This window comes from Buceros rhinoceros, unplaced genomic scaffold, assembly GCF_000710305.1.
Source record: "Buceros rhinoceros silvestris isolate BGI_N320 unplaced genomic scaffold, ASM71030v1 scaffold2953, whole genome shotgun sequence".
Classification (NCBI taxonomy): Eukaryota; Metazoa; Chordata; class Aves; order Bucerotiformes; family Bucerotidae; genus Buceros; species Buceros rhinoceros.
This window is the reverse complement of record NW_010402830.1, coordinates 2,357-24,210: the sequence shown is the minus strand read 5'-3', so window position 1 is coordinate 24,210 and position 21,854 is coordinate 2,357. Positions and strand designations below refer to the sequence as shown.

At 42.3% G+C, this 21,854-nt stretch overlaps 2 protein-coding genes across 2 annotated transcripts in view; one reads left to right on the top strand and one right to left on the bottom strand.

Annotated features, from left to right (window-relative positions):
* Positions 1-9,750, top strand: part of XPC (xeroderma pigmentosum, complementation group C) — a gene marked incomplete at its 5' end in the record, with an annotated part of 11,882 nt that extends 2,132 nt beyond the window's left edge. The window contains 13 exons of the mRNA XM_010132756.1: positions 367-490; positions 1,270-1,354; positions 2,122-2,279; positions 2,489-2,609; positions 3,972-4,061; positions 4,818-5,753; positions 6,213-6,373; positions 6,632-6,713; positions 7,149-7,283; positions 7,787-7,956; positions 8,178-8,271; positions 8,803-8,892; positions 9,541-9,750. Of these exons, the coding sequence (XP_010131058.1) occupies positions 367-490; positions 1,270-1,354; positions 2,122-2,279; positions 2,489-2,609; positions 3,972-4,061; positions 4,818-5,753; positions 6,213-6,373; positions 6,632-6,713; positions 7,149-7,283; positions 7,787-7,956; positions 8,178-8,271; positions 8,803-8,892; positions 9,541-9,750 (2,456 nt within the window). The remainder of the gene's footprint in view (positions 1-366; positions 491-1,269; positions 1,355-2,121; positions 2,280-2,488; positions 2,610-3,971; positions 4,062-4,817; positions 5,754-6,212; positions 6,374-6,631; positions 6,714-7,148; positions 7,284-7,786; positions 7,957-8,177; positions 8,272-8,802; positions 8,893-9,540) is intronic.
* Positions 9,751-13,313: 3,563 nt separating this feature from the next.
* TMEM43 (transmembrane protein 43) overlaps positions 13,314-21,854 on the bottom strand; it is a 10,049-nt gene continuing 1,508 nt past the window's right edge. The window contains exons 3-11 of the mRNA XM_010132755.1: positions 21,470-21,564; positions 21,176-21,225; positions 18,974-19,043; positions 17,139-17,209; positions 16,856-16,977; positions 16,164-16,238; positions 15,981-16,082; positions 14,459-14,576; positions 13,314-13,516 (exon numbers count right to left, since the gene is read on the bottom strand). Of these exons, the coding sequence (XP_010131057.1) occupies positions 13,314-13,516; positions 14,459-14,576; positions 15,981-16,082; positions 16,164-16,238; positions 16,856-16,977; positions 17,139-17,209; positions 18,974-19,043; positions 21,176-21,225; positions 21,470-21,564 (906 nt within the window). The remainder of the gene's footprint in view (positions 13,517-14,458; positions 14,577-15,980; positions 16,083-16,163; positions 16,239-16,855; positions 16,978-17,138; positions 17,210-18,973; positions 19,044-21,175; positions 21,226-21,469; positions 21,565-21,854) is intronic.

The following is a 21,854-nucleotide window of genomic DNA, read 5'->3' as shown; positions in this document are numbered from 1 at the left end:
CACCTTCTAAAGCAAACAGCGGTCAGGTTTTGGGTTTTTTTTTTTTTTTTTTTCTGCTCTACAAGTACCCTTCAAGTTACATCTGCTTCCTTCACCTTCCTCCTGATGGAGTTTGCCTCTGACAGTGACTTGCTATTAGTCTGTGCTGATGTGATTCCTCAGCAGCAGGTGACTGGCATCCCAGCATTATCTGAAATAACTGAACACATGCAGCATTATGGAAGATCTGGTAATTACTGGGGATGTTCTGTTTGTAGGTTGCTTGAACATTTGAGAAGGAACAGGTAGGTTCTTACCCCATGTCAGACCTCCCTGGGGGATCTACTCCATGTTTACTTATCACTTAGTGATATTCTATTTTTCCAGAACTCCAGGAACCTGCCACAGATAAGTTAGAAGAAGCTGCAGTTCTTCCGGCAGTGAGGCTGCCAAGCAAGCCTGTCGAGATAGAGATTGAAACACCAGAGCAGGTGAAGAAAAGAGAGAGGAGGTAAGAGCAGGAACAGCAGTGAAGGGCTGCTAAAGGATGAAGTTAAAAATATACTAAGTCTTGACTGACACTTGCTCTGTTCTGGGTGAAAATCCCCTCCTTTGTGCAGACAGCTGAGTTGGAATGATATGAAGTCATGGGATGAGGAACAGTTTACACACTGACAATTCTACCAAAAATCTTCAGTGGAGGTTGATGGGAACGGAGGTTTCTCAGATTCCTTGAAAGTCAAGCATGTGGCTTCATTGTGCTTTCATATCTAATTTCCAAAGCAGGGACAGCAGTAGCTCTTCAGGGAGAGCTGTGGGTTAGCTGTACTGTACATACCTTAACAGCTCAGGCGGAAGTCTCTGTGTGCCCACACCTGAGGGATGAATAGGTGGGTCAGACTAAAGCCCTTGCCATCTGGAAGCATTATACAAAGGAGGGCTTACTTGTGTGAGACTGGAGGCCTGATGATGTCTCATGCTGTTACAGGCTGGGCATGCTACACGCATGTAACATGCATGTTACATGCTGTCCCAGGCCAGCCCTTCATAACAAAGCAACCAGAATAGCTATTGCCTTTAAGTTAAAAGACTTCATTAATGAATGGAAATCCATTTTTCCAGGAATCTGAATGGAATACTAGTAGTAATCTAAAGTCAAATAATTCAGAAGGTGAATTCTAGACAGACTTGGACATTCTTGGACAGACTGGAGCTGTCCAAAGCTGTCTGATAGGAAACTGTAGGCACATAAAGCTAGGTAACATCCATTCCTTTTGTAATCTTATCCAGAGAAAAAAGGAAAGCCGAGTTTGAGACTTACCTTCGGAGAATGATGAAACGTTTCAGCAAGGAGGTTCGTGAGGACACACATAAGGTATTGGTTGCAGAGAAACCTGGTAGAGAAAAAATATAGCGTAAAGATGTCTGAACTGATTCATAATAAAGAAGAAACTGATTTTGATAAAATAATTTGGGGCCATGGCTAGAAGCAAAAAACTAAAAAGGCTGTAGTGCTGACCAGTGCTCATTAGACTTCTCCTAAACTGTAAGTTAAAGACATTGATGACTGCATTAGAGAAAAATCTAAATTAAACCAAATGTGAGTAGGGTATATATTTTTCCACTGAAGGTATATATTTCTCCATTGAGGAATATGTTGGAACTGATTCGTAACGAAGAAGAAACTGATTTTGGTAAAATAATTTGGGGCCGTGGCTACAAGCGAAAAACTAAAAAGGCTGTAGTGCTGACCAGTGCTCATTAGACTTCTCCTAAACTGTAAGTTAAAGACATTGATGACTGCATTAGAGAAAAATCTAAATTAAACCAAATGTGAGTAGGGTATATATTTTTCCACTGAAGGTATATATTTCTCCATTGAGGGTGTATCGACTCATTCGGTTGAGGTTGAAGTGTCAGACATGTAGAGCAGGAGACAGTGACAGGGACTTCCAAGGCTTTACTGTCTCCTGATGATGATCTGGAGACAGCCCGGTGTCCACCCTGAGTATGCTTGGGAGGCTGCATTGGTGCCTGTCTTTGTTAAAGGGAGCAGTAAAGTCTTCCTTGTCTGTGTAATGGACAGTAGTACCAGCAAAGAAGATCTCTTGTGAACTCACTACAGAAACTTTTTTCTCTTAGGTTCACCTCTTGTGTTTATTAGCAAATGGTTTCTATAGGAACAGGATCTGCAGCCAGCCAGACCTTCACGCCATTGGTCTATCCATCATCCCCACCCGCTTCACCAAAGTGACTGCAGGCCAAGTGGACCTTCTCTACCTTTCCAACTTGGTGAAATGGTAAAACTCTCTCTCTTAATCATGCTATCACATAGACTGTAGAGCCAGGGTTTGGGGAGAGCAGTAAATGTAACTACCAATTTTCAGTGATTTTTCTGATATTAAATACAAGGGTGAAAGTGTGTCCTTTTTACAGAAGGAAAGGATGAGCTATGAAGTGTAACACTACAATCACAAACTAGATGACAAGTAGGTGTCTCATGTTTCAGGTTTGTTGGAACCTTCACCATCAATGATGAGCTTTCCACTGAAAAAGGAGAGCCCCTTCAGTCGACCTTGGAGAGGCGCTTTGCCATCTACGCTGCACGAGATGAAGAAGAGTTGGTTCATGTAAGTGACTGAGAAGTGCAGGGTTGGTTGCTGAGTTTGGATCCTGTGTGAGTGCTGCAGCGCTGTCAGGTCATACACAAAGTGATGTTTTAGGATTTCGAGAAAACAAAGGCGATTCCATGGCTTTTTGTTGTATTTCTATCTGGAGTCCTTCTGTGATTAAATTACTCAATTTGAACTGTGCCTAAGTGGAGCCTTTAGTTATGGTTGGTGTCACTGTGCACTCTTATGTTCTGCTGAGGATGGCTTTATGGTTAGTGTATAGAGCTGTGTATTCCTTAAGTATGCTTTGGGTTCTTAAAGCAGTATGCTTTAGCAGTGCAGATCAAAGAAAACGAGCTTAATAGGTTTCCTCTGAAATACTAATTTGAATGAGGAAATTCCTGGACTTACTAGCACACAGAGGAACTCTTTATGGTTCTTTGAGTTGAAGTTTGGTAGTTTGTTACTATGAGTCACCACTGAAGGCCAAACGAATTAGGCTTTGATTTAGAGGAGCCCGAGGTCAAGTCTTCAAAAGGACTTTAACTTCACAGTCATTTTGTGATTCCCTTTGGATTAAGGGAATAAGTGGAGTCAGTCGCTTCAAGCCAGACAGAGGTTTTGGTAGAACAGCTGAGGGAGGGGGAAACACAGGAGGTCAGACTGACAGGACATTTGAAAGACACTTTGCAGGTGAGTGGCTTGCAGCTCTGCCTTGTTGCTGATAAAGTGGGACGTTGCAGCTTCTCTGGTGCAAAGCAGGAAGCTGCTGTGGTGGCTTTGCAGCCTTGCTGTAGAAATGCAGACATGCTGGTTTCTGGGACAGGAGGAGAAAACAAAGCAAGCCTTGCTTAGGCAGCTTCAGTCGAGTCCCATGCAGGAAGGCAGTTGCCAGGTCACAGCACTTAGCCACTCAGTTGTGACTGTAATGATGTTCTCTGAATGGCTGGTGTTTCTGCTGCATTCAGCTGATGGTCTGTGGTTGGCTTTGGCCACCCTTGGGAGACAGAATTTAAAGTCATCTTACTCAGTTTTCCTCAAGCATGAGAGACTGATAAGGTAGATGGGATTTGGGTGACTTACTGTGTCTGCCCCAGCAGGATGGGTCACTTAGCCTTTTTAGGAACTGGTTCCTCATGCCGGAGTTGGTAGCAGTATCCCATCAGAGTAGTAAAGTAAGTAAGAGCCAGAAAAGACTGTGTGGCGCTTTAGTACTGTAGCAGGTGAGGCTACCTACACATCTGTGTCAGTGCGTGCAGGACCGGGTAAAGGGTAGGAATGAAAATTATTTCTGACAGAACCCAGATTGTAACAGAGTTTCAAGAAGGTTTTTTTATATACTGCAAAAATGGTTAAACATCCTTTATTTTTCTTTTGCAGATATTTTTAATTATTCTACGAGCATTACAGCTGCTGTGTCGCCTTGTGCTGTCTTTTCAGCCTGTTCCTCTCAAGGAGACAAAAGCAAAGGTAGTTTTTGTTGGGTGGGTGGAATAAGGAATAGGTCACTGGTTCAGAGAGTAGGGTTGAAGAAACTTTCTGGCTGTTGCAGCTTGAAGGGAATTGCGTGAACCGGGGTTATGACAAGGTTCTGTCTATGGTGCAGAAGACACAAACCCTTAATTTCTAGGTTTCTCCTTTAAAAAAACACCACCCATTTTGTGCGTTGCAGGAAAGACTTCTTACACTTCAGCAGTCTTAAATTTCCTTTCTACGAGCATTACAGCTGCTGTGTCGCCTTGTGCTGTCTTTTCAGCCTGTTCCTCTCAAGGAGACAAAAGCAAAGGTAGTTTTTGTTGGGTGGGTGGAATAAGGAATAGGTCACTGGTTCAGAGAGTAGGGTTGAAGAAACTTTCTGGCTGTTGCAGCTTGAAGGGAATTGCGTGAACCGGGGTGATGACAAGGTTCTGTCTATGGTGCAGAAGACACAAACCCTTAATTTCTAGGTTTCTCCTTTAAAAAAACACCACCCATTTTGTGCGTTGCAGGAAAGACTTCTTACACTTCAGCAGTCTTAAATTTCTTTAAAACTTAGACAGCAAAGACTTGCTGCTTGAGTACACCTGTCTTCAGTCATTTGCCTGAAGTTTTCAAGTCCCTAAGACATGCAGGTTGACCATGCCTGCCAACCTTTGGTCTGTGTGCACCTCGCGCTGACTTCAGTCTGTTTATTTTTTAACATAGTTAGCTATGGTGATAAAAGTGACCTAGGTTGTTTCTTCACAGGGAATAAGCTTGTCCAAGAGGCAGTCTCTCAGCAGTACCTCCGAGGGGCAGAAGAACTTTGCCACAACACCCAAAGCTGTGGCAAAAAAATGCCCCTGCAAAAAAGCCAAGCAGGATGAGAAATCCTCAGAGAGTGAAGAAGACACCAAGGAGCCGAAGAAACCCAAACCTGCTCAGAGCAAAAGGACACGCAAGTCAAAGTTGACTACAGGCAGCCAGGAACAGAAGGAATCTAGTAATGAGGAGAGCAGCTTAGCAGAAAAAGACGTGCCAGTCAGGCCCAAGAACAATCGCCGGAGACGAGTGGCCTCCAAAGTGTGTTACAAAGAAGAGAGTGGAAGTGAGGAGGGCAGTGTTTCGGACTTTGAGGTTTCAGAAGAGAAGAGTGATGTCTCTGATGAGGATTTTGAAACTGTCTCTAAAAGGCGGAGGAGCTCACTGGGCTCCCAGAAGTCAAAGGTAACAACTATAAAAAGCCCAAAAACTGAGACTGCAGAATTGAGGCAATCCAAAAATTCCTGTGGAGCTGAGCCGAGACCAGCAAAAAGTGTAGCTCCAGCCTTGCCTCCTGCACAGAAAAAGAGAAATAAAATAATTTCTAGTGATGAGGATGATGGACAGCAGGAGTTAAGGAAAGCGATGGGCACAGACCAGTGGCTGGAGGTTTTCCTTGAACGTGAGGACAAGTGGGTGTGTGTCGACTGCGTTCATGGCAATGCTGGCCAGCCCCAGCTGTGTTACACATATGCCACAAAGCCGCTTTTCTACATTGTGGGATTTGACAATGATGGGAATGTCAGGGATGTGACCCAAAGATACGACCCAGTGTGGATGACAGCAACAAGGAAGAGCCGTGTGGACCCTGAGTGGTGGGAAGACACGTTGCAGCCATATAAAAGTCCCTATGTGGAAAGAGACAAGAAGGAGGAGTATGAGGTAAATGCAAATAGGTTATTCAGGACATTTAGTACTAAGAGTCCAGTCCTTGGATTCTCATTAAGGCAGAAATCATTAGGAATCTTTCTGTGAGGAAGGAATTTTGTGTTTGAGCTTGAAATGTTTAGATTGACCATATTTTAAAGGGAATATACAATGATAGACTAAAATAATACCAAACGGAGGCTGTTAGAGAAAATTGCAAAGCAGAAGTACTTGACAGGCCATGCTGGAAACGTACTAACGTGGTTTCTGTACAGCTTAGCAGTATCCTTCTCAGAGAGTCTTTAAAATCCGGGTACACATCTAAGTACCTACTTGCAAAAAGAATGCTTTGGTCTACTGGCTCAATCTGGTTAAGTTTCTGATGTTTTTTTCCTTTGATCCATACTATCTATAATCATTCTTATTTTCTTACAAAGAATTGTGAAATTGCTCTTCTTTGTATAATTCCTACAGTTTCAAGTTAAGCTTCAAGATCAACCTCTACCAACAACAATTGGAGAGTACAAAAACCATCCTCTTTATGCACTGAAGAGGCATCTCTTGAAATACCAGGCGATCTATCCTGAGACAGCTGCTATCCTCGGGTACTGCAGGGGAGAGGCTGTCTACTCCAGGTAAGTCGTGCAGCGGGTTGCCATGTGCGACTGTGATCTTTGTAAAAAATTTATGAGCTAATTTATGTGAAGACCATGATGGTTATCAGCAGTAGTCTCAGGCCACGTGTATAGACAGAGTGAGGCACTGAGCTGCTCAGACAGCATTGCATATCACTTAGGGACAGCTTTTTTACCATTGCTAACATGGGAGTAAGTTTGGAAGTCTCCTACAGAGAGAATTCAGAATTCATGGTTGCTTCCTTCTGACCTTTTTAGAGACTGCGTACACACGCTGCACTCCAAGGACACTTGGCTGAAGCAAGCTCGAGTGGTGAGGATTGGTGAAGTACCTTACAAGGTAAGAGGGTTTGACTTCCTCCTGTGCAGCACATCTGCTCTCTAAAGTTCAAGCTCAATTCTGTTATGTTTTTTTCCTTCTGTCTGTCAGCGGAAGTAGATTTCTTGCTTGCGTGGCTTGTGGTGGCTGCATTGTGAATCTGTCCACCTACTGTCCTGTATATTACTCAAAGCCCAGCAATCTCGTCTTCCCACTTCAAGGGTATCTAGCAGAACTGCACCCTTTTCATCCTCAAAAGCATCCTAGTGTTTTATATCAATCTGTCTCCCTGTTGCTTACAGGTGCCAGGGTTATCATTTATAAACAGTGGATACTGAAGCTGGAAATAGGCATTTCTCTTCTCCCAGAGCCTTCTCCTTTGCTCTCTAGAAAAGCCTGCAATCACTAGCAGCTTATTGTTGTGGTGTTCCAGGCTTGGTCATTGTATTTGCACAGATGGTGAAAGGATTTTCCAACCAGGCGAGGAAGGCACGCCTTGCAGAGCCTGCAAACCAGGACAGAGAGGACCTGGCACTGTTCGGTCGCTGGCAGACAGAGGAGTATCAGCCGCCTATAGCAGTGGATGGAAAGGTAGCTAGGGAGGCAGAGGGCTGGTGTTAAAGAAGGTGTTTTGTATAGAGCTGGGGGCTTTATTTTTCTAAAAGTTGCAGGTTTCAGAGGTGAGATCAGTCAATAACATCAGGATTCAAGATTAAGAGTTCAGAGGTAACTGTACCCAGGAGGAAACAGTCAGAACTTCACTGAGGCTTTTCTTTACTGAGTACAAGAAACGAGTGCTATCAGTGCAGACTGTTAACTTTGTAATTTTGTTCATCTCATTTTCCTAGCCCACGTTTGTTTTGCTAATTCTCTGCGTTACAGCCTGAGTAACCAGGCCTGGGCAGAGAACATAGCTAGGAGATAACCATGCAGCTAAAATCTAGGCTCATGCCTTGTCATGTGGATATTGATTGAATAGTGGAGTGGAATGTAGCAGGTCAGAAGGGAGGGAGAGTCCCTGAGCTGCAGCAGGGATTTTCACCTCTCTCTAGAGAAAGGAGCATCACCATTTCTCTTCAATTTTGCAATAACAGGTTCCTCGGAATGAATATGGAAATGTCTATCTCTTCCTGCCATCCATGTTACCTGTTGGTTGCGTGCAGCTGAGACTCCCAAATCTGAACAGATTGGCGCGGAAGTTGGACATTGACTGTGCTCAAGCCATCACCGGATTTGATTTTCATGGCGGCTACTCGCACCCAGTGTATGTAAAGCTGCTTTGTTGCAGCTGACGTACTGATGTCCTGCAGAAGTTGTATACACTGTATTAAGGAGTACGTGTGTTGATGAGTTACACACGTAGATCCTATGAGATGGGCAATTCTGTCAGTACTTGACTAGCTTTTGCTTTGCTGGGTCAGCAGATATTTGCTCCCTTTCTTTTTTCTTCTAGTAGCTGACAGAGGATTGTGTTCTCCTTCCTAGTACTGATGGCTACGTGGTCTGTGAGGAGTATAAAGAGGTCCTCATTGCTGCCTGGGAGAATGAACAAGCAGAGATAGAAAAGAAGGAGAAGGAGGTGAGAACTGTTTTTGCAGCTTCCTTACTGTTAGGTTTATTAAGTAAATTTCACTGAAACTGTGGGCAGTGAAACAAGGGTGGGCTGTGTAAGGAACAGACCCAGGGCTCTCTGACCATCGGGCTAGGTGCATCCCCCAGTTGCCCCATCTTGGGCTTCCTGCCCGGGCTGCAGTGGGGTGCAATAGAAGTGCATAGCAGCATCTGAACTAACGCGTACTCTAGAAGAGTTTACCATGGCTGCTGAGCAAAAAAATGAGGAATACGCACAGGAGGTTAAAGTTCTGGAGGTGGTTCTGGTGTAATTTAGCCAGTCGGAGCACACATTAGCTGTAACTCATGCAGGTAACTGGACACCAATACATTTTACTCTCTTAAGAGTCCGGCTGGCCCATAATCCTTTAATGTGACACATTTCAGTTAGTGTTTTTCACAGCAGTTCAGAATCTTCAAGCTTCCCTTTTCTGTGGGTGTAAATACATGGAAATTTACATTAGTGAATTTTTCTCTTTGTGATAACAATCCCACACAGAAGCGTGAGAAAAGAGCTCTGGGGAATTGGAAGCTGCTGACAAAAGGACTTCTCATCAGAGAGAGACTGAAGCAACGCTACTCCTTCAAGGTATTCGACATTTCCATTAGTGATTTCTTTTTCAAGATGGTATTTCTCTATCAAGAGGGTTTTTTTCAGTCTTTCAAATGTAATGTGTTTCCAGCTGTAGAGTGCAGAAATTCCAGAGCGGAGTTGCTCAAAAATCTTCTTTCCTCTTGTTAGCAAGTGACTAGCAACTAGTTAAAAAAACTAGACTATAATTTTGATATGGTCATATCCCTGAAAGATTCATTGTTTAACAAGAGATTGGTACATCATTTTGGGGGTATTATTTTCTGCTTTGCCATACCCCCTTGCTAGATGTATTCCTCCAAGCCAAGCATGTAGGTAACAGGATGAGAGGGGGCTGTTTTTTGTTATGAAGTCAGATGTTTTATTTCTTAATCTTTTCCCCATTGAGAAAGGAAAAAAGTGTGATCTTTTTACAGCAGGTTTATTTTTATTCTTCTGTTGTCAAAAATATTTTGCTTGTGTTGAAAGAACACTGGACATCCAGGAACAGACCCACTGCTTTGGGTGAGAAGGCCAACCAGAGCAACCAACTTTTGTGATGTCACTAAGTATCACTGTGGTGGAAGACATGGAAGCCCTTTAGAAAGGGCTAGTTACAAGGGATTTCTAGAGCAACTTTTCAATTTTCACACCTGTTTTTTCCAGCTGGAGCCTTCAGTACCTGAGACAGAGGAGGGGGCAGAATTCTCTCCTGACGAAGGAGGTCCAAGTTCAGAGTCTGCAGTAGGGAGCATGGCCACTTCTTGGCCCCAAAATCGCCAGTCAGAGAAGAAACTAGAAGAGAAGACAAACAGAAAGAGCAAGCGAGAAAAGAAAGGAGAAGCAGCACAGTTGTTCCCTTTTGAGAAACTGTAATCAAAACAAGCTTTTCTTGACTGTTTCCTGATGCAAGAACAATAGTCACAAGCTAAGTATCCTTTGCCAGTTAAGGACTTAGTCTTCCTGTGCACTTATATTTCTGAGCTATCAATCAGGGCCCAACCTAATTCAGTATGAATTCTTTTGCTTTCACTGGATTTACAAGAAGTAGATGTGCACTTGTACCTTCTGAGAAGATCATGTTGTGCTGTTGGGGTTTTTTTTGCTCTCTTGGATCACTCAGCACTAACAATTCTGTTTTCTGGGGCATTCATTTCATTAGCACTGTCTTCCCATTTTTCTCCTTGTTTTTTCCTGCTTGCTCAGAACTAAAGGGTGCTGCTGCTCTTTAAAAATCTATGGTGAGCTGGGCACAGGACTACTAACACGTTATCCAAATCAGTGGTGAGGCAGAGTTCTGGTCTTACTGCCTCAGCATCACAAAAGGGGAAATATTTCCTCTAAGGTGTAAAGAAACATGCAGGCAAGATTTGGAGGAATCTGAAAATTTACTTTGAATATCTGCCTTTTGTGAAAACTGTTTTGGCTTTTCCGCCTTCAATCTTCCTTTACTTTCAGGAATTTTGTGCATTAGAAGGGAGAAGCCCTGTCCTCATCTTGAGCTTAAGGTTAAATATTTCTTCTTAAGTATTGTTCTTCCAAGACCATGTGGATATGTTCTGGAGCAAAAAGTGAAAGTGGCTGAGTGCCACTGTCAGAAAGGAAAGTCACGAAACTAGAGAGCTCTTGTAAATGTTACCCAGTACCTAACATTTAAAAAAGTATTGAGAGGGGAATGTTACATCTACGTAAGCTTTTCCTGCAGTTTTGTAATAGAAATGCTGATCTGTCTTCTGCAGTATAAATTAAACTGACATGTCTCTTCAAAAATAGAGAATAGAGTGTAGTCATTGCTGACATTGTTAGAGGAAAGATTGAAATGCAAGAAAATGGCTTACATTTAATTATGTTCAGAAAAAAATCTATTTTTTTACTGTATTTGTAGAACAAAATAAAGTCTGGAAAAAGAATAATGTTGTCTGTTACACGTCCTCCATCCAGCTCAGGCTTCTGTAAGCAGCTCAGTTTCCCTGGAAGGGCTTTCACACAAGGAAAAGTGCACACTGTTGGATTCCTGGAAGTTGGAAATCAGGTCCCTGGTTACCCCAGAATTGTGAATTGTTTTAATGTTAAGGGTCTTCATGCTGAGTTTTTAGTTTTTGCTACTGAATTCTAAATACAGACAGCCCAACCTATGCTGATGACTTGGGGAGTAGATGTGACCTGTATATAAGGCTTCAAGAAGAATTCTGCATCTTGCCTGAGCTGGTAAAACTGCAGAAGGCAGAGAGAATGCAGTTCCTTCTTAGTCATTGTGCTGACAGGCAGGATACACCCCAGCAGAAGGCAGAGAGAATGCAGTTCCTTCTTAGTCATTGTGCTGACAGGCAGGATACACCCCAGGATGAGCACTCTGAATGTGAGGGCCCACATCCAGCTCATCTGCTTAAAATGGGAGCTGGTACCAGCTGTGCCAAAACAACTGTGCTGCCTAACTGGGGACGCTCAGCACGGAGACGGGAAGTTACGAGTCCAGTGACTACTTCTATGTAGTCTGTGGGGAAAGAGACAGTAACATCTTCAGAGGGCAGGATCCTACCCCTCAGCTCTGTAGGCAGCCAGCTCTCCTAACCTAGGCATGCAAAAGATGAAAGCGTAAATATGGTTTAAGAGAGACCAAAGCAGAGAAGGAAGATGATTGACAGATGAGATACACGTTCTGTCTGATTTTGATAAGGAGGCAAGAGAAATACTGTTGTTGCTGTAGAAACATCATCTTGTGTATGCCTCCAGGAGCATGCCTGGCCTGGGAAACATGAAGTTCTTGTCTGTGAAAGGAGTATGCCTGTGTTTTGTGTCATGCTTGTGCACACACAGTATGTAAGACAAAAGTATTTCAAGCTTTGAATGCCCAGGTAACCCCCCAGTCTCTTTAAAAATACAAAAGGCTGAACCCAGTCAGACTGAACCATCATATTTTTAAAATAATGTTACAGAGATAAGTTACTATTAAGCCATCAGTAATGGTGAGTAAAACCATAGCAGGCTGGAATCAGCTGCTCATCACACCAAAGTACATGCATCAGACAGCACCTGTGCTGTTACTGGGAACTTGCTTCCCCAAACAGGGAAATACTTGCAGGGTAAACAAAACCCAACTGCACGTTTATCTCAACCAGCAATAGAAAACTACGTAGTTGTCACAAAAACTACAAACTAATCCTCCAGGTACCTGGACACTATTCCTAGACCCAAAACGTGCAATTCTTAAATGTAATAACAAAGCAGCCTATAAACCAATCGTTGGAAAATTGTATTTTATTAAATATACAAAAGCTCAACACTATTACTGATTTACCAGCAGAACCAAGCCATGAGACTGGATCGATGACATTCAAATACCAGAACAATTAAAAGAATAGTCTCTAAGCTCACGTACTGGTTACAACAGAAATATGTAAACATAAGCCATCACAAGAAGGCATTCCTCTGACACAATATAAAGCTCCAAATTTAGGCTACTAATGTCATGCAATCTCCCCAGGCAAAAATGTTTTCAATACTCAGTTTCATGGAGTATGTTCCTTTTTCTTACTAGGACAATCCCACAAAGTGAAATTCAAGAAGCACTACACACAGCAAAAAAATCCAAATATTTTAAAGAATATACATTCAATTATAAAAGTTGTTTTTGTTTCAAGGCAGCAGGTTTTATTTGTAAAGATTAGTGACCTCTGAGCATCCCCTTAAACAAGGGCAATTCCAAGTTAAGGTTCTGGAATAGTTACACAATGATATGGTCCACGCTACAATTTGGATGCTTAACCAAAAACAACTTCAGAGCTTTTTAGAAGTTGGGGGAAATCAATCCTTTCTGACGAATCCACCCTATCTCAGAGCACTGCTAACTTGGCCACTCCTGATTCCAAGATACTTTGACAATCCTTTTACATAAGTACTGTGTGAAATTCGACTAAGTTGTGCTTTTCCTTTGAACACACCCACTTCCAAAAGCCTCCGCCAAAGAAGTGTACATGACTGTGTGTCTAAGAAAAGGCAGCAGAGGGGGGTTGGTCAGGCAGATGCACACACCTATTTCCAAAGGACACCTAACCGCGGCCCACATGGCAAAGCTGTCACTTTCTCCATAATACACAAGGTGCCCCACTTGTCAGTGAGGACTTGTCAGTTCTCAAATCAGGGGAAATTAGTACACGACAAGAGATACAAATCTGTTTGTTCACCAACTTATTATCAATATAGACATTGCAAAATGCCTTTTTCCCAAAGTCAATGTCAATGACTTCCTACAAACAGCATCCTACAGTCATATTTGTCATGGATAACGTGCATCACCAAGCACATTGAAGCCCCCTCCCCAAGTCCTGGTGCACACTGCGGAACTGTGACAGGCTGTAAGCGTGCTGTAGTAACCAGGACAGAAACACACTTGAAAAGTTTCTGACCTGGATTTAGTGCAAAACCCAAGCACCTCTTTCTCACTGCTGCTTTTTTGGTGGAACATGAGACTTCGCAATCATAATTGGAATGACAGCGAGCGACCCAATCAGCAAAGCCCAGAGAGGGCGGTAGAACAGCCAGCCAATGGAGATGGTCAGGAGCGACAGTGAGGTGGCTACGCAGAAGGCAAATGCTTTTAACCCGATGTTAACCAGATCTCTCACAACAGGAAACCAGTCCACTGCAAAAAGAATTAAGGGATAAAATAGTTCACAAGATCATAGTTTAAAAGGCAGTCTTACTCATGCCTAGGATTTCCACATGAACTATTGCAATAAAAAGACAGGCTCAAATAATTTATCAAGAGCACAGGATTTCAGCAGAATATCCTCAAGGCATCTGATAATTAAACAACAGCTACATACATAAGGCAACGGTATCCTCATCTCTTCAGACAATAAGCAATCCAAAATAAAGTATGAAAACTTCCAAGGCTTGAGAGGTAGAGTAGACTGATAGCCTTGCAGCTATGGAACAAGTTTAGGGCAACTGATACAGTATGTTAGCACAGAAATTATTTTCTGGCAACAGTAAATCTTGCAGTAGCATATATGTGGATAAATAAATAACAACAACAAACAAGTTTTCATTTACAAAGCAAATTATAGCTTTTATCCCAGAAGTTTATACAAGTTAATGTACTGTCCTGCTTTTCTGTAAGTTTTTATTCCTAATTTTCTACATTAAAGGGATAACAAAAAACTTTCTTTGCTGTTTGTTCACAGTAGAATAACCAGACACAAAGACATGTTTCTATACAACTACTAATTCTCCCTATTGGGAGACCATTTGTGTATGGGTGTAGAAAGTAACTGGATTGCAGCACCCTGAGTGAGACTTTAAAGAACCAACATGCATTTTGGCAAGCACTGGGCTGGGATCTTCTGGCAACACATGTTTGCATAGATATCTATGTTTTTAACGTTCACAAAGCAACCATCTGGTTCTGGGATCCTGTTTACCTACAACTGCCTACAGTGACTTTCCGATCAAGTCCAATCTGAGTTCAAAACAGATTCCTCCTAACCTCCAAATTAATTAATTACATATATGAGCAAAAGAAGACTCTCTAGAGATTATGATCCTACTCCTAAATCATTTTACCTTTCTGTAAAAAACTTACCTAAAGTGTAAAAGATTCGGGTCATCAAGCTGATGCCTACAAACATTGCCAGCCAGCCTGCTGCACGGAGTGCCCAGGTCTTCATGGTGTTACTCTCGTGCTCCTTCTGAAACACTTCCTAAAAGGGAACACCTTTACATGCACCCTGTTTCTCAATTTGTTTTGAGACCCTCCTGATTCCAGTGTATTATGATCAGATCAGAGCCCACAGCATTTTAGGAGTTCAAATTCTGTCCTAGAAAATACATTGCAGCTCATTCTGCAGTCTTGCTGTCCAATACCACAGCACATTATGATAGATTCCAAAGTGCAGCACAAGGGAAGCCAGCATTTTTCTACATTAAAACAGCTCAACAAGCACCGTCTGACACAGGTAGAAAGCAGGTTTTGATGCAAATGAATACACATTCAACACTGGCGTGGAATATCACTAATAAATAAATGTAACAAAGGAGGAACAATCTAACTTCACTACATTTGGAGGAAGAGAGGAAAGGCAACAAGTTTTTCAAAATGAGTTGTGTGCCCCTCTGGCTCTATAAAACATATACATGAAGATGGCTAAGACATAATACAGCACTTAATGGGAAAAGACACATATTACTGACTGATTATTTGTATGTAACAAGTATTTTATGAATTATTAATTTGTAATGATTTAATTTCCAATGAACTAAAATTATATGTAATGAAGACTCAGACCTCATAGCAGAGAGCTCGTTCTACTGCTACTCTTTCAACTCAAAACAAAAGCCTTTTTAACTGCTTTCGGGAACTCCTGGGATTTTTGCAGTAGGGCATGAAACAATCATTAATGGAAACAAGCCTACTAAAAGGAGTAAATGAATCACCAAATTGCTGGAGCATGCAGGATTTATTGGAGCATAATGCTGTGCCTGAAGGTTCTTTCTCAGCCAGAATAGCAATAGACATTTCAAACACGCCTTAACTCGTGTTATTAGAAGCTGAAGAGAGGATAGCTCCCATGATTTGTTTAATTAAAGCCTGATTTTTACTATTTTTACATACGACCTTTTTGAAAGCATGTGCTTGCATGTATAAATGGGAAACTAATAAAGAGCAAATAAAAGCAAGATCAGAAGGAACAGAAAGAGCCTTCAAAGCAAATGATGTTCAGCAGCAGGGGGATTTAAAAAAACAAACCACAAAAAAACAAACAAAAACCCCCAAAACCCCCCAAAACCATTGTAGCCATGGTTCCTTTATAAAATTAAAAAAAACCAAAAAAAACCCCCAGGAATAACTATAGCCAAATTATGTACTGCTAGTGGGTGAAGCGCAGCAGCATTTTGCTGTACCACAAAGAACACACAGATACCTCGAAGGCAAATACAGGCTATTAATGCATTGTCCTCAAAAGAAAAGAGAGAAAAGCCAATGTTTACATCGAGCATCTCCTCCTCTAGAGCAGATCTGAAGGAGAATGAGAGCTTACTCCTCTGCTGCTTCTGTGGAACCATCTCCAATACTAATCCCTCACTAGCACAGTGTGGTACCTCACCTCCACAGAGAGATCCCCAGTGTACAGAATCTGCAGGACATCTCCAGACTTGGTGTGATATGGAACCAGCTGACCACCTTGCTGGCGAGCAATCACAGTCACCTTGGAAGAAAGGAAGAAATATTTCCTGGTTACTAAGTAGGGTACAGAGTCTGCAAAATACAGAAACAGCTGAAGACTCACCTTATCAGCAGAGCCCAAATGGGGGTCATCTCCGCTCAGACCGGCATAGAAGAATGAGACACGAAGGTCTCCTACCTACAAACAAGAGAATATTGGAAGTCATAAAAGATTTCTTTACAAAGGAGGATCTCAAGAAAGACCACTCTGCATGGGAACATCCTTTATGTTTCAACAGTTTCTCTGAATGTTAATGTCAAGTCAGAGGATACCCAGAATGATTTCCAAGCTGTACTTTTTTCATGCTTGCATGACAGCCAAAACAGGATAGCTTGACTGCAGTTTTGCAATACCCCCTCTGATTTAACGGCAGGAGCACAGAACACCAGTGAGATCCTATGTTCATTGCTTGTCATTTCATCTTTTGGCCCAGGAGGGCAGGCAGCAAGAAGCTGACAAACTATTTCACTGTATTGCATTTAGTACAGCAAGGTAGACATAGAACCCACCTCCCAACACCATCCCATGTCTCTTCATTTAAAAGCATGGCAGAGTCAAGAAAACAGAAGACAAAGAAGCAAGATCAGAAGCTTCCTGCAAGACAAGCACTCATTCTGAAGGACTGTACTATGGATGAGGTCTCATGGGATGGTCTGCACTTCAATTTCTACATATTTAAATAGAAATGGGACATGCTGCCCGTTTCTTTTTCACATAACAGTAATCACTGTTTTGGTTTATCCTTCTCATCTTACTTCCGGATGCCTGGGGTTCTCGCTGTGGTAAAAGTAATCTCCTCCTCGGGTAACATCAGCATGTGGATCCTCAAGGTTCGACAAGCTCAACTGCTTGAAGTTATCGATTTTATCCACAAGATCTAAGCAGAATAAAGAATTGAGGTCAGGCCTGGTGTCTACTTGCAACAGTCCATTTCCTGGCTGGCTTCCTAATTATCACTTAAAATGACCTCCATGAAAAGAACCAAAGTCCACTGCTGACGCAACAGCAGACGCTAAGCCAGTACAGAGCCATCCTTACCCTTGGAAAGAACGAAGCTGCCAACCTGGACATTAGGTGAAACAGCAGTGAAAGACTCCACAGCCATGGCACTGGGGAACAGAGAGTTCCTGATTAGTCCCAGAATTATGATCAAGACCCTGATATGCTGTATTTAATATACTGCACATAAAGATACCGTGTCAAACATCAGGAGAAACTCACGAGTTAAATGGTTGTCATGATGTGAAAGCAAACCATCAAGAAACTGTCCAGACTTCATAGTTCTGGAGCCATTCAAGTAAGTTAAGACAAGACGTGACTCTCATCCCCTGGCCTGACCTCCCATTCACCCCATAGGATTTCACTAGTCTTTTCTGGACTGAACCAAGAACGGGCTGAAATGGAGTTCAGCTCTTAGGAAGCTGTTCAGAGATGATACAGAGATTTTGAGTCACCATGAATTAATCACGTTCCTAGATGAATTCCTGCAACATTTAACTGCAGTGATAAATGCATTTTATTTCTAGCTTGAATTTATTTAACTTCTGCTGTCAGCTGCTAGCTTTTACATGCTAAATTAAGAAATCTAGATCATAAACCTTCTCCGTATAAAGCTACTTCTACATCATGGCCAAATTAATTAAATTCCATCTCGGGAATCCTTTACTTCATTCTCATAAGTAGCACTACTAGAATCGACTTGGCAGTGAACAATAGACTCTATTTTCACAAATGTCTAAATGCATACAAATGTAAGATGGATAGATAGAAGGAAGAAGACGTAGTATGCACTCAAAATAGTCTCATAAATGCTAGGTGTGAATTCTGAAGTTCAGCACGTCTGCATACACTATGCTGTCTCACTCAAGGATCCACCAGTTATGCCTAGTCTCTTTGATATGTACTAATAGACACAGATGAAATGTTCTTAGCTGCAGCACTTTTTAAATTATGTACTGCAATAGCACTCTATCAAAAATGTTTCTTACTCTCCAATGGCGAGCTGCATTTATTGGAGAAGGCTTGGAGAATTTTCATTAACAAAAAGTGCACGGGGAGAAGAGACAAAGCAGGTGTCATCTGTGCATCCTTTTTTCCACTGCCTCTTATTTAAACAAGTCTGCTAGTTTGGACTTAGAACTAAAACCACACAGATCTTTGCTCTCCTTCCTTATGCAGTACTTCCAAATAAAGTGTATTTGGATGAACCCACAAAACCGAAACAAAGTGCTGGAGATTTTGCAGAGTTCAAACTTTTGTTGAAATTCTGGTCCTACTACCTCTCCAGCTCTGTTTTTCACCCACACATAACGGTTTTTGCCTCATGGCATCCAGCATTCTAAGGAACCAAGCAGGTGTTGCGAGAATGACAAGCAAGCTAAAAGTTATCATTAAAAATGGAACGTTGTACAGTAACTGAAATGCTGCAGCCCAGAGATTTATGGAACAAATTATATATGGGAGGTTGTCACAAATAAGCCTGCGAGCTCATGCATGCTAGCTTAGGAGAAGCAAGCTCACGGGATGCCTGCTGTTCTAACCTGTCCTTATAATGCAAGAACGAAGTGGTAATAGACTGCACTAACGGACAACACATGTCAGAAAGGAACCCAGTCAAGTTCTCCTATATGGAGACCACACGGTCCAGAGGTAGTAACAGCCTGACCTCCAGCCATTACTAATGGATAGTTTAATCCTGGTTCCACCAGGCAGCTTTGAACAGTGCTCTAATTTCTTTACGCCTTAGTTCTCCCAACTACCAAAACACCAACAGTTTCCATCTACCTCTCTGTCATGAAGATTAGTCATTTAGCTCTCACCTCCAGTCAGATACAGTGACAGAATCTAGACGACTGTGCCAGGCAGTAAATTACCTAGGGTTTTTGTGTCCAATTTCCCGATCAAAGTTTCTGCTGTTCACAACTTCTGATTTCCACTCGGTATCTAAAGAAAATTATATGAAGGTTATGGAAAAGACAGGAAGAATTGCCATTCAGATCTTGGTTACTGAAGACAACTCTCAATCAATTAAGCAGTTCTAAGTTACACATCTAGTAAAACCATTTACATCAAGGTATCTACATGATAGTCAGTACTGAAACTTAAATCCATCCTCCTAGCATATCAACAAGGAATGGCAGGACTTAAGAGGAAAATTGTAACTCAGCTTTGCACAGTGGGAGCTTTGATGCTGGCATTTTCCACTACCAGGCTTTGATTCCTGGCTCCACTGTTCAGGAACAATCTCGTTTTGTGAAGAAAGGCTGTGAGCTCTACTGGAACTAGCAGATTTCAATGCAGTCAAGCAACAGATAGTGATGGTACCTGTACGTGCTGCTGTCAAAATGCATAATGCTACCTTTGTTTGGGCCACAGCAGCCTCCCCACATCCCCAGAACAGACTCCAGTAGGTTCCTTTTAACTTCTACAGAACTCAAGTCCCATTTTTGAACAGCTTCCATATGAAACATAGCTTGCTCTACTTCCATGAAGGAGTAGAGACGAAGGACAGAGAGTTTGATTAAACAGTGGGTAAGTATAATTGTAAGGGATATTCTGGTAGAATTTGGTAGTGAGAGGGTGCTGCAGGGGTGGTCTTTGCAGGAAGAGGTTAGAGGCTGCCCTGTGTCACAGCTGGCTCCTTGCTGAACCTGCTGCAGGTTACAGCTGAGCCCATCAGCAAAGTCTGGGGCACTTCCACAAAACCATTTTTAAGAAAGGGCAGAAAACAATAGAAGGGGAAGGGAGGGAACAAAAAGGAGCAAGAAACAAACAGAGGGAACACCAAAGGCAGAAGTGAAGCAGGTGCTCCACAGCAGAGCAGATATTCACTGCAGCATGGGGAGAGTCCATACTGAGCAAGCGAAGAGTGAGAAGGAAAGCATAACAGAAAAGCTACCACATACTGTAAACCTATCCCCTATACTGCTCACTGCCCCACTAAAGGGAGTAAGTGAAACCTCTGTTGATAACAACGGCAGGGGGGGCAAGGGGAGAAGAGTCTGGAGTGAAGTTGAGCCTGGTAAAGGGTGAGAACAAATGCGTTTTGCCAACACTCTAATCAGTAATTAAACATTTATTTTAATTGATAATAAATTAATTTTCCCCAACTTGAACCTGTTTTGCCCATGACAGTAATTGGTAAGCAACGTCCCGTGTTTATTTCAGCCCACAAGCTCTCTCATTCCTGTTCTTCCCAATCTCATCCCCAGTCCTGTTGAGGAGGAATAAGTGGGCAGCCCTGTGGGCACTTGGCTGCCAGCCAAGGCTAATCCAACATATCTAATAACACACAGACTTTTACTGGCCTGAGTCCACCAATCTTGAGAAGGCAGCTGCTTTTTTTAAATTGCATTTCTTTTTGTTCCCTGCCTCTGTAAAGTTGTTTTTCCACAGCCCACAGCCACTAGCTTAGTTCCTGATGTATCTCCATGCTGCAAGGTCCCATGCTTTACTGACCTGGGGTACTTTTGTTATGAACACACCCAGAAACTGCTGCACACCCAAGTTACATATCCATGTGCTTTAATCAGAGATAAATGAAGCACAGATACCAATCTCCAGATACATGATGACTCAGAATGGGTAGATGAGAAAAATGCTCTCAGTTCTGCTCCTGCCAAAAAGGGCTTTGCAAAAGCCACAGCACACATCAGAAGGTGCAGGTGGTTTCCATTAGCTCTCAGCAGGCTGTCTCACAGGCTAGAGCTACCAGGCATAGCTCTGAACACACTCCCATTTCTGCCCATCTCCTGCCACTGAGGGCCTTATGGGCCCTGCCTCTGGAGCATCCTATACCTGGATGCTGCTCTGAACTTCTAGGAATTCCAAGACACACCTTAAGATTTTCCATGGTAGTTGCTTGCTAACAGCATACCTCCTTTCACCCCAGATACCTCCAGAAAGAGAGGTCCTGTCATTTGTTTAGGAAATAGAATTTTTTGCTTATTTCTTCACATTCCCTTCCTTTGTTTCCCAACAAGAAAGTACAGTGTTTACCATAGAAATCAAAATACACACACATATAAAAGTACAAAGTTACATGCATAAAAGGGACTTTCTGTTAATCAACTTACTGTATGAATACTTTGTCTCTTTCTTAATCTCACCATTCTCTTCGTATTCCCTGCAGAGAAAAGGGGTGGGATGAGAACCAAAACAGTGTTACACACACACCCCTGCTCAGGGCAGAACACACTTTACAAATGAAATTCACAGACAGTTCACCAGCAACACAAACTTATCTCTACAGGTAAACTAACTCTTCTCTGAACTAACTATTCTGAAGACGTATTCTCTACACAAGGAGAAAACTACAAACAAATGCCAAACGCCTTAATAAGCAACTTTTAAAGATTTGTTTCACTTACGTGGACTCTTCATATTCCACCCATTGGTACATTTCCACCTTACGTTTCAGTTTGACAGCCTGGATGGAGAGCCCATAGCTGGGATCAGACAAAGGCTATTTAGAAATTAAAGAAAGTACAAGTCAGTATAAACGCTGTACCTCACAAACTCGAACACTGTACTTTTATTATCAAATCCATTCACAAACCTAAAATGCTGGCTAATGGTACGCAGGCTTCAGTGTTTAAAGCCAGGGGGAGATTTTATTTTGCTGGAAGCTACCGTGCTGTGTTACCTTCTGCAGTATAGGCTGACCACGGAAAAAGACATCGCTACTGAAAAGTCGGAACTCGCAGAGCCTTGGGCAAGAGCCCAAGGACTTCCCAATATCATGAATGTAGAATG